The sequence below is a fragment of the Osmerus eperlanus genome, chromosome 11 (assembly GCF_963692335.1).
Source record: "Osmerus eperlanus chromosome 11, fOsmEpe2.1, whole genome shotgun sequence".
NCBI lineage: Eukaryota > Metazoa > Chordata > Actinopteri > Osmeriformes > Osmeridae > Osmerus > Osmerus eperlanus.
This window is the reverse complement of record NC_085028.1, coordinates 8,884,613-8,902,150: the sequence shown is the minus strand read 5'-3', so window position 1 is coordinate 8,902,150 and position 17,538 is coordinate 8,884,613. Positions and strand designations below refer to the sequence as shown.

Genomic DNA, 17,538 nt, shown 5'->3' with positions numbered 1-17,538 from the left:
GTTTTATCGAAAACCTTTGAAAGCCTACTCCTCCTACAATTCTTCTTTAATCTTCCCCAGATATGGCACACATCATCGTCAGAGCAACCCTCACAGAATTTATCCAAAGATTTTTTATTTTCAAAACCGTTTGTCCGGTACAGCCAATCAAAATCGGCAGCAAAGACACCAAACAGGAAGTTGGGTCATATCTCAGCCAATCCTTGAGAAATCAACACCAAACTTGGTATCATGACTCGGAACCCTCATCTGAGGATGTCCAAACAATTTGGTGTCATGTGATCACTGGGCGTGGCCGCAGGATGCAAAAATGTGTTTTGGCCAATAACTGTTGATTCGTTTGCCTTTATTAAGTGATTCCTTTGTCTCATGATATCTTGGGACATCCCGTGTGTGACACATGATAACTTGTGATAACAGCCGAATTGATGCAGCCGCCATTTTGAATTACTGAAAAAACGTTTTTTCTGTACTCCTCCTACAAATGTTTTCCAATCTTCACCAAATTTGGCAGAGATCATCTTCAGACCAAGCCTCACAAAAGCCATCATATGTTTTTTGGATTTTCAAAATGTGCCGTTAAGCCAGAAAACAGAAAGTTGGGTCGTATCTCAGCAAATCTTTGATGGATTCGCACCAAACTTGTTGCGTGTACTCGTAACCCTCTTCTGAGGATGTACAACATGTTTTATGGGTCATTCGATTGCTTGGCCACCTCATTGCTGCTTGCAGCTATATTTTACAACGTTTTTGAATACATGTACATATAGTATGTAGCCTACTATATTATACATATTTTTAACCCATAAAAGCCTGATTGCAAAACAATTTGTGTGTTATAGAGCATGCGCCTTGTCAGTCATGAATGTCAAACTTAGGGAGGCAACTGATGGACGACGCAATGGTTTATTGTCCACAGAATCCTCTGGGAGCCCGTCACCTGCAAGGGACAAGGGACCAGCCTACTTTCACTCATGCTCGAGAGGCTTATCACTATCATTAGGGTTATCACTTCACAGGTTCATTCGTTCAAAGACGGCGGAAATGCAAGCAGGTGGTTTTGGCAACAGATGAATACGGATTTAATTTTCGATCAGCTAGGTTTAGCCGAAGTAGGGATAATGTTAAGAGTTTAAATCTATTTTACTTCATCAAAGGGAACGTTGTATTGTTCAATATAAAAACAAATATGAATCGGCTTGGTGACTGGGGGTTTAAATCGAAGAAAATGGAATTGGAAGATGATTTCTATTTCGATTATGATACAGAGGAAATAACAAATTATCAAGACCCCAGTGAACTTTTAGCTGCTTTGAAACAAAAGGAGGAAGAGGTTATTTTGGCAGCGCAGCTGGGAAACGCATTGCTTTTGGAAAATCGTCAGTTAAAAGAAGAGAGCCAAACTATTCATGAACAATACGCAGACAAGTTTGAGGTAAGATAAATCCAGACGTATGTAACGTATTTGTACAGTAACATTTTATAAAAAATGTAACCATCAAATTAGATCGATGTCAGGATGACGTCTCAGATAAACACTGAGCCGGTTTGTGTGCTTGACTGTTTATGTGTTGTTACAGTTGTTACAAACAGTAGGCTATGAATAACGTATCAATAGCAAAGCAGATAAACAAAGGCTACTGGCTTATCAAATACAGGTTTACAGGTCAAGAGTTTAAATTTAACTAGAAACGTTGTATTATCCACCAAAAAAATTCTTGGGTTGAAGTTTTCCATTAGTGCCACCCTGTATTTCAGGATAAACATTACAGTTGCCTAAACCACTCGTATTTTCTGTTATTTTGTCAGCACAGTTGAAGCTTTTGGGGAAATGTATGCCAATATCACATTCCTCGTGTATAGTATCCTCATGGGCCTTGAGCATGTTGCAAATACATTAGATAATATAACTCAAGATGCTAAAGTAGTCTTTTATGTATGATGATTTTTTTTAAACCATAATTGATTTTCTGACAGAAACACATTTCTTCTGCTCTGTGTTCACCAAGCCAATTTATTGGCTGCAGTTATTATCATTAAGATTTACTAACCTTATATTTGCTTTTCACTGCTCACATTATGTTATGTTCAATATTATTGAAACTCCTCACTTTATGTGGCCCTGTGTGGTGAAGCTTATTTGTCTGTAGCTCATAATTGATCTAACTAGCATGGCCATACTCTCACAGACAAATCCACAGGAGATCTTATAAAGACATAAATACTGATGTGTGAAGTGATCTACTGTATTGCTTGAGTGAGGGCCACAGAGCGGTAAGACAAAGATGGAGTTTCTAAGCTGATCATTAAAATGAGAACCATTGTGCACTCTTATTTTAAAGTTGATCACACCCACGTGAGGTTATGTCATTATCATTATGGCCAACTATCAACACTGTCGGTTCTTGGTACACAAGATTTTCATCTTTATTCATCTCATCAATCAAATTCTGTAAAGTTTGGCAAACCGACTATTGATTCAATGTTACAATGTTTCCCTGTTATACCCAAATAAAATAAAAAGGGTTTTCTTGTACTAATAGTAGACATACTAATAGTAGCCTGTATGTCAATTCAGTGGTAATCAGTGGTTTAATGCTGTACATATACAGTATGTGTATGTGTTGCCCTTCAGGAGCTGGAGCAGGGCAAACATGATCTGAGGTTGAAGCTGGAGGGCTGTCAGTCCCTGTGGGAGAGCCAGGTGGGGGACCTGGAGAGGGACGTGAGGGAGCTGAGTGTCCAGGTGGAGCAGCTGACCCAGGCCCTGAGCACATCAGAGAGAGACATGACCAGGGCCCAGCAGGAGCACCAAGAACATATGCAACGCCTTAGAGAGCAGCTGAACACTGTGAGTCACTTTGAAATGGGAATTAGAAATGGTTTGAGATTCCTCAAGGAATTATGTGTTTTGTGGCCAGACTCTTTTGTTATTGGGGATATTTCTCAGGTAACACATTAAAAGTTTGCTTATAAAAGACACAATGGAATAAGGTGAAGGTAAAGGTAAGGTACTCACGCAGCAGCACATGAGCCTTGTTGAAAGAAACACTCAAGTCTTGTCTATGATACTCTGGTCTTGAGCCAGACCTGATAAGATGGGTGTGTTACCCAATCCATTCACTGAAACCAAATGTACTGAACAAGCAACCTTGGTATATAGCAAGGCCAAAACCAGATGTGACTCAGTCCAAGGCCTGTCAGAAAACACTGTGTACAGAATATAATCAATAACAGGCAGATAAGAAGCATGTGCATATCTGCTTTAGCACTGGTCCTTAGATTAAAAGGACCAGTGACAATTAAATACATCACTTGGTTATTACATAAGTAAGTAGACCAAAGTAGTATGCTTTAGGAAAATAATAGATTTAGAGACTGAGACTGTAAACATTCATGCAAACAAGTAAAAAGACTCAGTAAATATGGACAGTGGCTCAATTTGAATACAGATCTGGGGCAGATAGTTGACAGTGTGGTTTCTGAGGAAAATTAAGGATATCAATTCAAAATTAAGAAATGCTAAGTGCTATAATATTTTTATGAATCTGACTCATCTCCCTTTTGAGTTCAAACTGTTCTTCAGCTACTAAAATATAGAGCTGACTTCAACCAAGACATTTTGACTGCAAGTCTGTGTACCGTGTGACCCATGTGGCTGTGGCAGTCATACAGTACAGAGGACACAGCTGTCAGGTGGTTTTTAATTATTCAATCTGGTTAATTCTTTTAAATGCCTCATTTTTGTTAATTCCACTCTTCTGAGAACACTTAAGGTATGTGTTCAACTAAATTAAACTTAGGTACACTGCATAGTAGCTGTGTTTTTAAGTGCAAACCACAACTTGAAATCTGTTTCAACTTATCATTTCAGCAAGAAAAAAATGATTGCCTGAAAGTTATATTGCACTTGGTTAGATAGCCCTGAGTGGGCTGCTAGTATCAGTCTGCCAAGAGGAGGTTGTTTTCCTTAACTTTAGGGTTGTGACGTAAACTTGGGTGAACGAAACACATGACTGACCACCTTTGTTGCTTGGCATCTTATATTTTCCTAAGTATGAAAGTTAAATGGCTAACTTGAGCTCACTTACATGTCTTAGAGAAAGGTTGTACAACCCTCTATGACTCAAGTCACCTTCAGATAGGGGAAGCAACATTTTAATTCCAGATCCGTGTGGTCTGATGATGTGAGTTTCTGTGGAATTACTGACGGTCCCCCGTGAGTTCATTTTGTCATGCAGGAAAAAGTCAATTTACTGGAGCTATCTCACTAAGCTCTGAAGAAAGGCGGAAGCAGAGATTTGGGTTTACTTGGCTGGCAGGCTGCCACCATGGTTGACTCTGGACTCTGTTTAACTGTAAAAGTCACACAACAGTCTGAGATTTCCCTGAATTGAAGAGCAATGGCGTGTTCCTCAGTACCAGCCCAGGCGACGTGAGTGGTCGTGCCCATCTTACCAGGTGTGTGTGTGAGCGCATGTGTTGTGTATCGGTGTGTGGGCGTACGTGTGGGAGATAAGGAGGAGTGTATATGAATAACTATTCTTTGTTTTTATGAGAGAGATGGTCCTCGTGGAAATTCTTGATCTGGATAAATACAGTATATGCATATAATGTTTATTTTGGGCTGTACCACAGAGTATCCAACACATACTGTACATCCATAAAAGCGTATGTCTGTATTGTCGTATATGGATGGAATTGTGTAAAGGGGTTAGCTGACTTGTTCTTGTTTAGGGTTGGGTGGGTAGATTTAGTCAGAGCATGACAGGGAAACGTATAAATATTTCAGCTGTAATGTGAGAGCGATGATTCATAATTTTTACCACCAAATTTCAAATGAACAGTTAACAAACAAGATGAGTCTTGTTATAGTTATATATTTTTAGACCTATAATATTCTTACAGTGGCTGTTGAAAAGGGATGTATCTGCAAAATCAATGTTGATCTGCCAGTCTGTTATGGGCTTTCCAACTGACTGTGAATGTCATTAAAACAGTTCTTGAGGTAAAAGAAACATAACATTTTGCATGCCAGGTACTTTCAATGTTTCGGTTGATTATGACTTGGATGATGAGTTTTTCTTTAATGATTACAATGATGCAAAAGAGTTGCTGACATTTCTTTCTGCCACTGTGAATTTTCCAGTATTAACTTCATTCATTTACGTGTTGCAAAAGATTTTATGAGGACTTTCCTGGGAACTGAAAAGTGCAATCTAATTATAAATATTGTGGAACAGGAACAGAAGATTAGTACAGTAGAGAATGATGCAGTCAGTGTTTAACCAAAAATTAAAAGACACGGATATTGTTTATTCTGTACACACAGTTGCTAATTTCAAGTAAATACTCTATTGCTTATGCAGCGTTAACCAGAAAGGGAGTTGGGTGGTAACTGATAAGCCAGAAATGTAAGCAACATCTGGGCTTGCATCAAACATCACGTTCCATTCCTCACAAGTCATTTTCTTGGACGATCCTTCCCACAGACAAGGACATTGCAAGGGATTATTTGGTTAATGATATATTGCAATATAAGGAAAGTGAACATGAGTATTGTTATAGAACATTTTCTTAAATTATGTGATAATCGTTAATCAACTATTTGGCCAGTGTACTTCAAGTCAAATATTGTTTCCGATCCAAATACGGTTTAAAAATATATATAATTTGTTAACATCTGTGTATGAAGAATATGCTGTCTAGCTGTGTTAATTCTAACCAACTGTGTGTCCACTTCTTCACCTTGGCTTCAAACACTATCACATTCAACAGGATGTATTTTCCTAAAATTAACACCTGTCAAACTGCTTTCCGTTTATGTAAAACAAGACCCCCATTTGGGGGCCCTTATTTCACTTTTGACCCAGAGCGCGTCATTCAATTTAAAGAGGGAAGCAATGGAGAGATAAATCAAGCCCAAAAAAACGGAGAGATAAGAATCTTTCTCTCTTTGAGGCTGTTCCTCACATGTGTGATCCCTTCATCCCAGGGGAGCACTATGCTTGGTCACTCTCTGAGAGGGGTCCCTGAAGGTCCGATTACTGCTGGGGGAGTCAGCTGCTGTGCTCATCACTGTTTGAGTGGTGATAGGTCAGGGATTGGGCCTCTTTAAGGGGGGTGTTGTGCTTGGCTTTGTGTCCCTAACAAACGTAGCGTCCCTACTCTGACTCTGTGGATTCCCAGTGGGTGGCTTATTCTATTGTGGGTAGGATTCATATTGGCAAGTAGGGGGCGGAGTTGGGGGGCAACCGATTGACGCAAGCGTGCGTCCCTGCCACACCTCCTACAGTGTCTATGTGCTTTGTTCTGTTTCATTCTATGGGTGTTCATTAGCGCCCCCCCCCCCCTCCTCCCCACGCCATACACACACCAACAAAGACAAAAACACACACACGGATAACCACACTGCCCTTATCCCCCAAGTTTTGTTCATGCATATTTGCCTAATGTGGCATGATGATGTCATTGCCAATACCAAGATGCCCCGCTTCATCTGCCCTGGTTCTTTCATCCTGTATTGTGTGTGTGTGATGGGACCTGACAGCGCCCGGCCAACTGCTGAGTCAGGACCAGGGCTCCAGGGAGAGCTGAGTTGCTGAAGAACTGGCACAGCCCTCACAGATTCCTGTCTCGCTTGTAGTGTTTAGTACGCTCAAAACTTTCACAAAGGCATGTGTCTGTATTGGGAAGTCAATAATTGCTCAAATCCCATCTTGCAGTTCACAGTTCAAAATGTCCAGCCAGAAGACATTTCTTGTTATTTTTGTATGAGAACATGCATTCATGTGCTTGAGGCAAAGGCAATTCCTCTGATTCCACTGCAGAATGTGATCTTCTTTTCATTTTCCACATGGCTTGCAGCATTAGAATCTTACACTCTCAGGATATTTATTTCCAGGATAATAATGTCTTTCTCCATGAAATCGCATAATACAGTAACATTGATTCATGTCTCATACCTCTCTCAGATGTCTATCTCAGAAACAATGTACCTAATAAGTAGAAGCTTACACTGGCAGTGGTGGTCTTGGGTATTTCATCTAGTCTTGAGCCTTGAGCCCTCTGTCCCTAAGCTCACCTGTCCTTCTCTGCATGTCTCACGTCTTTCACTTGGGGTCCCTCCATCATTTATGTTATTTCTGTCTCTCGCTGGCCAGGCAATGGAGGTGGAGAGAGCAATGACCGGTGAGCTCCAGGTCCTGAAACATGAGCTCAGGCAAGGGAGCCAGAGCAGGCCTCAGGACGAGGAGCTGCTGAGCGCCATGAGGGAGCAGGTGGGCACGTGTGCATCCACTCACACGTGAAAGCACAGCGCAAACTCTCACACACGGTATCAGACGGACATGCACCTGCTCAAAGACACATCCACACACACACATCCCGAGTTTCGCTTCCCGCATCCACACGCTACGGAGCCAAAACAAATCCCATTATGTGAACGTTTTCTGTGTGCGTGCTGATGGATCTGTCTCTGTTTCCCTGTGTGTGTCCAGGTTGTTCGTCTCACACAGAGAGAGCAGGCCCTGGAGGAGCGTCTGAACAGTGTGTGTCAGGAGAACGCAGACCTGCGTGATAGCCTTGCCTCCCTACACACCCGGCTTGCACTGCAGGACCAACACAACCAACACCAGAGCCAACAGGTGCAGACACACACACACTAGGTCACCTACATGTTGCCAAACAACATGCAGCTAGTAACCCGAAAGCTTACCTTAGAACCAATGTACACAAACTAACAGCACTTAACATGGCTGTCTGGAAACAGAGGGTCTGAGAGGTAATACGCCTCTCTTACAGAGGAATTTTACTGTCAGCCTGAACAACAGGGGTCAGTTCTGTGGTGGAAAGCAGTGAACAATCACCTCATCCCTCTCATTGTATCTACAACCAACAAGGCAGGATTCCACACTTGTCGTAGAGTTTCATGTGAGACTGGAGGCTGGAATCTGGCATGTCAGGATTTCTCTCTCTCGAGCCCTATTTGTTTATGTATTGCTTGGTGTAACATTTAAGATATATTATATGCTTTTATGACATAATACATTACACTACACATGTACATGGATAGCTCCATAAATACATATATTATAAGTGATTTGATAGATGCCCTTGTGAAGGTACATTTTGTATTATTTTCAAAGGATCCAATTGATAGGTACAATATACTGACCTGAAACTGTGTATGTCTTGTTTGTGCGGGTGTGTTTGTCTGTACATCTGTCTGTCTGTCTGTCTGTCTGTCTGCTGCCCATCTGTCTGCCTGTCTGTCTACCTGGCTACCTGTTCATCTCCCTGTTGTCCATCTGTCCGTTAAGCTGACGGAGGCATGGAGGGAGGTGGAGGCAGCCAGGGATCGCTCCCAGGAGCTGCAGGCCCAGGTGGAAGAGCTGCAGGAGGAGGTGTCCCTTCAGGAGAGCTGTAACCGTGGAGACACTTCCCTACTGTCTGAACTAGAGACTAGTCTGGAGACCATTGGCCATTGCCTCAGTAGAGAGCAGGTAAGAACATTGTGAAACACAGGTCAGGAAAAAGGTATAAAGTTAAATATAAAAGTACTGTAGGTAGGTCAGGAAACACAGTATGAATGCTGTCTGTACTTTCCCTTTGCTTACCTAGCATTAAATGTAAGGGCATGTGATATTGAACCAGATTAGTTGAACAAACAATAACATCAGAATTGATTAATGTAGGACGTATTTACTTTCTTTGTCACTGTGGCTGACAGGTGCAATGATATCCATCTCTGGCAATTTATGTTTTGGTTCTTGTTTACAGTGAGTCATTCAGTTCAAGGAATGTGAAAAATATTGGCCAGGGCCTTTTGCATGAAGAGGATTTAGAACACAGTTAGTTAGTTTTTTAGTTTACCATAAACAACAAAACAAAAGTATCTATGTCAAAGTTACACATTAATTTTAATCTGAGCCGTGCCACAATAAATAGTAATCTTTGTAGCTGCTGTTACCAAAGCAATAAAACATCCTGTTCAAGTTCTCCATGACAAGGTGAAATAGCACCTCTGCACAGGAAAACTTCAAAGACACCAAACCACAATGGAGCATGGTACTGAGTTGGGTCAACAACTCATTTAGAGAATGTTGTTAAACAATAAGTATAAGACAATGAAATAGTTAGAAGGAAAATACCACATATTTCCTTTCCCTTTTTTCTGCTTGTTTTGTTCCAGGGGAAAAAATTATATTGCTCCCATGAGTCATTTATTACATTTCCTGTTTGTTGAAACTATGTTAGTGGAATGTTCCTGGCTGACTAAATGAACACATTAACAAAAATAATATACATTTACATTTAGTCATTTAGCAGACGCTCTTATCCAGAGCGACTTACAGTAAGTACAGGGACATTCCCCAGAGGCAAGTAGGGTGAAGTGCCTTGCCCAAGGACACAACGTCATTTGGCACGGCCGGGAATCGAACTTGCAACCTTCAGATTACTAGCCCGATTCCCTAACCACTCAGCCATCTGACTCCCTAACCACTCAGCCATCTGACTCCCGACATTTACAGTTGATAAAGAAAAACAAACTGTATTTAACTATTACAGTCACTATATTGCAGTCACTATAGTGACTATTACAATCACACATGCTCATCTGCGTTATAGTAATACACATATAGTTTGGAATGCAAATACAGGCCCCTCATTATCTTTAGATTAATATTGTCATCCTTGACTGATAAATGGAGAGATAGGAAAGTGAGCAGTGTGTGTGTGTTTGTGTGTGCATGCAAGAACCCTATACATGTATGTCATGTTGCTCTCAAGTCTAGTTTCAAGTGCCTTGATAAAATGGATTACATTTAAGAAAAAAAGAAACAACCTAGTTTTTCATATCCTTAACCCCCTTTTTTCCATAAATTTCTTTTTATAAAAGTAACTTGACACATGAAAGGGTAGTAGACAAATTTAGGCAACACGGAAGAAATTGTATCTCAGCTGTGCATACTGTTATCTGACAGTACAAAACCTAGTTTTTCATATCCTTAACCCACTTTTTTCCATAAATTTCTTTTTCTAAAAGTAACTTGACACATGAAAGGGTAGTAGACAAATTTAGGCAACACGGAAGAAATGGTATCTCAGCTGTGCATACTGTTATCTGACAGTACACCTGAACCCAATGACCTGTGGCCCATCATGACCTTGCCTTATGTTTGTGATGTAGCCTAAACCGAAGAAAACAGGACTCCCTGGAAAATTAATAACATTCTCTGAATGGAATGTCATGGTTGGATAGAGATACTGTGTCTTTATTGTCTCATCATTGTGTAACGTCTTAAAAATCTGAATCAAATTATATCATGCTCTTCTCCTAGATGGCCCAGGACTTGTCTACCATCCTGGAGCTGCTACTGCCTCTGACCCAGGAAGTGATGAACCCAGAGGGGTTACGGGTCTTACGTCAGGGGGAAGAACCGCAGGCTATGCTACTCCAGCTGAAGGATGTAGCTCAATACCTGGCACACACCCACAGCCTCCAGGTGAGGTATAGTGTATGGTGTCACGGAAACCATGCTACCTGGCTACGCCAACAAAAGGCTGACCTTGTTCTATTCACCATATTTCCATATATCTAAAATATTTTATTTTAATCAGCACACAGCTTGTGTAATGGAACACAGTAGCATATTTGCAGGCTTTTATGTAGGCTTTTGTTTGAGATCTGTAGTTTCAGATTGTGCAGTGCTTTAGGCTGGTATACAGTGACTGTGTAAAGTCAAGGCTAAAGATCATCCTTAGGAAGCAGAACGATTTATAATTCATTGTTTTACCACAAATTTACCCGGTTTACTAGGACAGAATCAACTTTACTGTCTAAAAACTATTGTTTTTCCCAATTCAGTATTTACATGTAACTAAGCTGATGACAGATGTTGATATTGAAATGAAGTCAAATTATACTATATCCTACTAGTTATTTCCTGATTGTAACTAGTATGTCTTGGTAAATCAAAGGTTATACCAAAGGTGAAACCTCCACAAGTCAGTGAGTGAACAAAAACAGACGGGTATTGTACAACAGTAGCTCATGGTATTTATCTGTCATTTCGACCAGTAATTTGAGCTTATCATTGTACTGAACAACTGCCCGTCCTTCCTGGAGGCCAGTACAGAACTAGGCAACAACACAGAAACTCTTTTAAAGGTGTAAACCTCAACAGAACTAACAGATGACACTGGATCTCTCCACTAACATTTGTGTCTCCCAGGAGCTGAATTCGGCCTTTGTGAGCGGAGGGAGCGATCCGTGTGGGAAGCCAAGCATGGTGCAGGAGCTGAGGGATCAGGTAACAGCACGGCCCTGCTAAACCAACACGTGACTCCTGCAGGGGCGGACTGGGTGATCAGGCCCTGGTTGTCTCTGTGTTCACCCTACCTCTAGTTCAGTTCTGGATCGAGGCTAGTTTGAGGATTTTTAGCCACATTTTTCTCTTCGGGTGTACCTCATCAATTTAACCACTTGTCTTGATTACTGAATCTTCTCTTAATATAGGTATATACTAAATACCATAATACAAGTGTATGAGCTAGGTAAACGTACTTGAAAAACAGCAGAGACTGACATTTCACTTTGATATCCTATTCACACTTGATTTGGGGTGTATAGTATATTTCAGTCTTAACAAAGCAGACACCAAAGCCACTGCAACACAAGTTAGTTGATGTTAGTGATCATGCTTTGTGCCCCACCTTGTGGTTATAATGGCCAAGAAGGACTGCGACAGCCATCTGTACAGTTTTAACCCATCATTACAGTATTTAACGAAACGTATTAATACATTGCACACCTTATGTTTTACACACATTTCTATATTTTATAGAAACTGATATAGAACTGATATATTTTGGAACAGCCAAGCTACTATGGTATTAGATTGTCTCCTTCTTCCTTCAAACAGAATTCACAACTGCAAGAGGAGAACGCAAAAATGAGACTCCAGCTTGGGAACAGACAAGAGGAAGGAGTTGTTCAGCAAGCCATCAGAGACAGAGATGAAGCCATAACAAAGTCAGTGTCCTCTTCATTTAGAAAAGTCTTGGAATTTTTATACATATACTAGATATAGAGTGATAGTACTCCTAGTGGGATTTATTTCACTGCCTTCAGTTCAACTGTCAAACTCATTCAATTGTGTGTGTAACAGATGTTGTCACATAGCTCGTCAGTGTCACTTCCTCCCAATCTTGCCCTTACTGGGGTTTGAACTCAGGTCCTCTGACTACCAACTTTATAAACGTTGCTTTAACCAGCTAAGCCACCAAAAAGCTAGCTCTTAAATTGCACGGGTGATCTGTATTTATAGTGAGGAGTGAGTTTAACCAATTCAAATCGTTTACATGTACATTCTGCTCCAAAATCTGAATTATGTGTACAGTTTAGGTTGAGGAGATGTTAGGAATTAACATCTCTGTCTTGTTGAGTGCTGTTGTTTGAACTTACATTTACATTTAGTAGATGCTCTTATCCAGAGCGACTTACAGTAAGTACAGGGACATTCCCCCGAGGCAAGTAGGGTGAAGTGCCTTGCCCAAGGACACAACGTCAGTTTGCATGACCGGGAATCGAACTGGCAACCTTCGGATTACTAGTCCGACTCCCTCACCGCTCAGCCACCTGACTCCCTGCATTTTGTCCTTTGTTTGGGTTCTGTAGGAAGAACTTGATGGAGGCAGAGCTAATTCGAAGTAAGAGTGACATGATGTGTCTGAACAACCAGCTCCTGGAGGCCATCCAACGCAAATTGGAGCTGTCTCAGGAGCTGGAGGATTGGCAGGTAGGTCCCTAAAGAGTCTCTCTCTCTCTCTCTCTCTCTCTCTCTCTCTCTCTCTCTCTCTCTCTCTCTCTCTCTCTCTCTCTCTCTCTCTCTCTCTCTCTCTGTGTGTGTTTCTCTCTCCCTTGTTTTGCTCTCAGTGACACATACCATTGTAGAGAGATTGCTACCCTCACATAGTGTCTTTACTTGGAGGTCAGGGACTACACTTGGACAACCTTTTAAAGTCCTGTCAGTTTGGAGGAATATAACTGACAGGTGGCCTGTGTGGCTGGGGCCGGGCACCCTGCTACTGCTGAGTCATGGTTCCAGCTAAGACATCTGCTGGGTGGCTTACTGCCGTCTAGTGGCCATGTGCAGATAGTGCAACACATTTACCAGATTGTCCCATACATTTACTAGGATTGCCTTACATTTTCAACCTCAAGCCAGACTATGAAATAGATAACCTAATAAGAAAGTCTAATAGATTTAGTATCATATTTAATGGCCATATCTTGAAATGTCTCAGAGGTCCAGTGGCTTTTTGTCAAAAGTTGTTGTTTCTTTCAGGATGACATCCAGATCATTATCAACCAACAGCTGAGGACCCAGCAGCAGTCAGAGCAGGTCCAGAAGAAGCCCTCCAACTCCATGTCCTTCTTCCATAGGCCCAGCATGGCCTCCACCAGGGTCCGTCAGCCCTCCTCCTCCCCATCGTGGACCTCAGAGGCTGGACAGGACAAGCCCCAATCCCCCTGGATGGACTGGCTCAGACGGGGCAAGGTGGCACAGCATGGCAAATAATCCAGGCTGGTGCTTCTCCATAAAGGACTGGCACATGGAGCCACTTACACCAGCTGGCAGGTCTAGATCTGAAAGGACTACAGCTTGAGGTTGCTGGAGTTAGATGTTGTGGTAGATACAGTGCCAAGCAGTTCCAGGACTCAGTAGTGGTCCTTGAGTTCAGAGGATTCCACATGGTCATTGTAAAAAAAGTTGAGCCATTAAGGACAACACTAGTGAAGTCTGGCATCTTATTGTATTCTGTTCATTTCAACAATTCAGTTGTATTCAACAAATCAATTGAGCTACAAATTATTTGTAACTCACCTCGTCAGGCAACCCCATCTTCTGTTCTATTTCACTAGATAATTCATTAAATTCACTGTAGTGGGCTGGATGATTCAAGGTTTGGTTGCCATGTGTCAATGACATCCTTCCAAGTACTGGCATGGGGGAACTGTTTAAATAAACATGACCATGGTCAGAGAATCACTAAGAAATAATTTTGGAGGTTGTGCCTTTTGTTTCATGATAATAATTTTGTTTCATTTGTAAAGTCATTTGTGCCTGAGACTGTAAATGTACCATACATTTGTATGGGAGTCAGGTGGCTGAGCGGTTAGGGAAGCGGGCTAGTAATCTGAAGGTTGCCAGTTCGATTCCTGGCCAAGCCAAATGACGTTGTGTCCTTGGGCAAGGCACTTCACCCTACTTGCCTCGGGGGAATGTCCCTGTACCTACTGTAAGTCGCTCTGGATAAGAGTGTCTGCTAAATGACTAAATGTAAATGTAATTGCATTGTATTTCAACTGACCAGATACACAGCAGAAATCTAAACTATCACATAATACCTCTAATTGACATATGACTATGAATTCTGTCAAGATGTGAAAAGATTTGCGAATGTAGCTATCATGTATTCAGAAACAAAATGAACATAAATAATTCTATATGGCTAATTTCTCAATATTAATGTTAGGGAGAGACACTATTTGACAACCCTTTAATGAAATGCATGTAAGATATTGTATTCTATACATAGAAACTGTTCTTTTTGCAATTGTAATGGCTGAATTGATTGTCATACGCTATTTGAAAGATGGAGAAAATGTAGATTTTACTAAATGCTTGATGTACTGTATTTATATTGACTTATCACTGGAAGCTTTTGGATGAACAAGGCAATTCATTCCATGGAGCAAGGTCATAGCTATTTGGACACAAGACAGCATTCAAGTATGCATACAATGTACTTGCACATATATATATATACAGGTAGTTGACTTTGACAATATGCAACAACAAAAAAGCCTTAGAAGGACACAAATGTAACATTTTAATATCTGCTAAATATATATCTCTGTATTATGATGGATACTGTACTTGGTGTTGAACATGTATTCACGTAAAGTACACAATAGGCATATTTACTGTCCAAAAAGTCAATTAAGAGACTGTATGTTTTGCAGGCCAATCACTTACATATGTGTCATGAGTCTTGACCATTTCAATGGCACTGTGCTCATGTGTGTCTGTATGAATTTATCTCACTCTGATTGTCCCAACTCACCAGGTTACTTACAACTAATTTGATTGTAGTAGTGTACTTTGAGTGTAGTTTTTTCTAAGCCAAACTTTCACTTTCAGGAGGCATTCCAGAGCATTTGGTCAGTTGGGCCCCTACGCATTCCAGTTTTTATTCAGTCCTTCCATGTGATACATCAAGGCCGTAATCATAATACATATTGGGGGACACACATCCCCCCCCCCAATATTCAAATCTGGTCCAAATGTCCCCCCCAATATATTGATATAAAAATATAAATGAGCTACGCTACGACAGGCAACCAAAATTATCAAATTGAATTTGTCCCCCCCAATGTTGACTCCATGGCTACGGCCTTGTGATACATCCCGTACCGATGTGATAAACTAGACAAATGATAGTTTCTCTTTGATCACTTAGACCATGTTTCGAGTAACATAGTATATATTTGGAACGAGAGATTTCCCATCTAAGGATATTGGTTGTTTGAGTTTGACTATTTCTTTAACTTCAAACTCCCACTTCTTTACCTATAGGGGTCGCTGAATCCTTTCAGCTATTACATGTTTCCACAACCTCATGGTGGTGTTTACCAGTTAGACTACTGGTGTTTACCAGTTAGGGTACAGGTGTTTACCAGTTAGACTACTGGTGTTTACCAGTTAGACTACTGGTGTTTACCAGTTAGGGTACAGGTCAGAGATATGACGTTATATAAGAATAATCTCTTTCACTGTCACTAAGGTGTTGGGTCTACTGTGCATTTTGGATTTAAGATGGTCTTGTAGCAGGCTTGTCTTGGCTCACCTAGCTGTATGTTGTTACTGTACATTTGTTTCACTTTGATCATATATGTACTCTATTTTTGTTTTTTGTAACCCATTTTACTATGAATTTAAGTAGTATTCTTTGTGTTCGTTAAATTTTTCTTTATTAAATCAGAAAAGCAAATGTTTGTGGTTCACACACAGATTCTGTGTTTGCACTGCAATCAAGTCAGACCTTTCCAGGAAGGCTACAGCATGACTTAATCAATTAACCTGTCTGAAGAGCAATGTTTTTCCTGGTCAAATGTGCACCTGGCATTCACCTGGAGCAATACTGTTTGCAAGTTGTATTGTTCTGTTCTTACACAAGCAGTATTTGTAGCTATCAGAGTAAAATAAAGTAAAGCCATGCCCATCATACTAATCCATGATGAAAGCACCACATTTTTTGGTTAAGCCTGGCACACAAGATCCAGGAATGTAGGGAGTAACTCGGTTAATATTGGGATATTTTAATGAGTTTCTCACCTTTCCTATGAGCCAGGAAAGCATATTAGACCTATGTCTTCCCCACCACATTCCAGATAAACACAGAGGGTCTGTTTCCAAGGACAACCTGACCCAGATCAGAAGGTTTGGGTCAGAGGGTTGTCCCATCTGTCTTTCTTAATGTAAGGTGTTTGGCAAACGACACATTGAAATACCAGCGCTCTCTTAAGATAGGCCTACTAGTAGGCTATTGTAATCCAGTTCTACTGTAAGGAAAAACTTAAGATGAACAAGGCTGTCATGTCATGCTTCAGATAAAATAATATCAATAAGTAGGTCAACATCTTGCAAAATCAATGCTTACTTTGGTAGTTGCTAAAACATGCTTCATGAGTTAGGCTACCATGAACTTAACCTTTTGTTTGTCTAGCGAAATTTCTTCACTGTGTTGAGCAGTACTGTCCAGATATACTAGGCTACCTCATATTAAAAGTGACAACATTATACATCTAGATGCAAAATACATGCAATTTTGCGTGGTTTTCTTTTTTCTCTGATTACACATTCAGTAAACTGTGGGAGTTAGTTTCTGTTCCCATCCAGTGAGCACAGAGAGAGAGACCAGTGTTCTCCGCTCAAGAAGGTACAAGGGAAAGCCTTTTCCCTGATGACTCCAGGTGCCTAGCAACCTCTCTGTCCTTCAAGCACGCCAGTATCGGTCATGTGACCATGGTTTCACTGAAGCTGTGTGCCGACAGTCTAGGACAGTCACTGAAAGTCTGTTAGAAGCACTTGAGGTTTTTGATATGGCTTTAGTATAATCTTTTTTTTATGGCTTTTGGAAATATTACCATGTGTATGTTATTAACTTGATGACCAGTTCATGACTCCCTTGTGTACAGCAGAGCTGTCTCAAGATGTTGCAATTTAGGCCTTTCTAAAATTAAATTTGGAATACCCTGCACAATAATTAAAATATTACATCAAATTATGCTCACAGTTGTATTGATCGTAAATAGCGCAGAGGCACACACTCTCAAGTGTTAGTGAAAGTAACCTACCTCCAAACAATAGCATACTACTACTTACTCACAAATAATAACCCTACTTGGTCCCCTAGTTTCTCACAAATAATATACAATAATTTATTTATATATAACAAAACAATTTT

General features: G+C 40.7%; 1 protein-coding gene across 1 annotated transcript; it reads left to right on the top strand.

The window, feature by feature from the left end:
* The first annotated feature begins 1,015 nt into the window (after positions 1 to 1,015).
* Positions 1,016 to 16,167, top strand: si:ch211-235m3.5 (BICD family-like cargo adapter 1). Its single transcript, XM_062472540.1, has 10 exons — positions 1,016 to 1,435; positions 2,636 to 2,851; positions 7,164 to 7,280; positions 7,500 to 7,646; positions 8,322 to 8,504; positions 10,344 to 10,508; positions 11,238 to 11,315; positions 11,928 to 12,037; positions 12,683 to 12,803; positions 13,353 to 16,167. The coding sequence occupies exons 1-10, from the start codon at positions 1,190 to 1,192 to the stop codon at positions 13,584 to 13,586; spliced, it is 1,617 nt and encodes a 538-aa protein (XP_062328524.1). The 5' UTR covers positions 1,016 to 1,189; the 3' UTR covers positions 13,587 to 16,167.
* Positions 16,168 to 17,538: the final 1,371 nt, after the last annotated feature.

Coding starts and splice junctions, on each gene's coding strand:
- si:ch211-235m3.5 (XM_062472540.1), top strand. CDS start 1,190: ATGAATCGGCTTGGTGACTGGGGGTTTAAATCGAAGAAAATGGAATTG. Junction 1,436..2,635: donor AATACGCAGACAAGTTTGAG/GTAAGATAAATC, acceptor GTTGCCCTTCAG/GAGCTGGAGCAGGGCAAACA. Junction 10,509..11,237: donor CACACACCCACAGCCTCCAG/GTGAGGTATAGT, acceptor TGTGTCTCCCAG/GAGCTGAATTCGGCCTTTGT.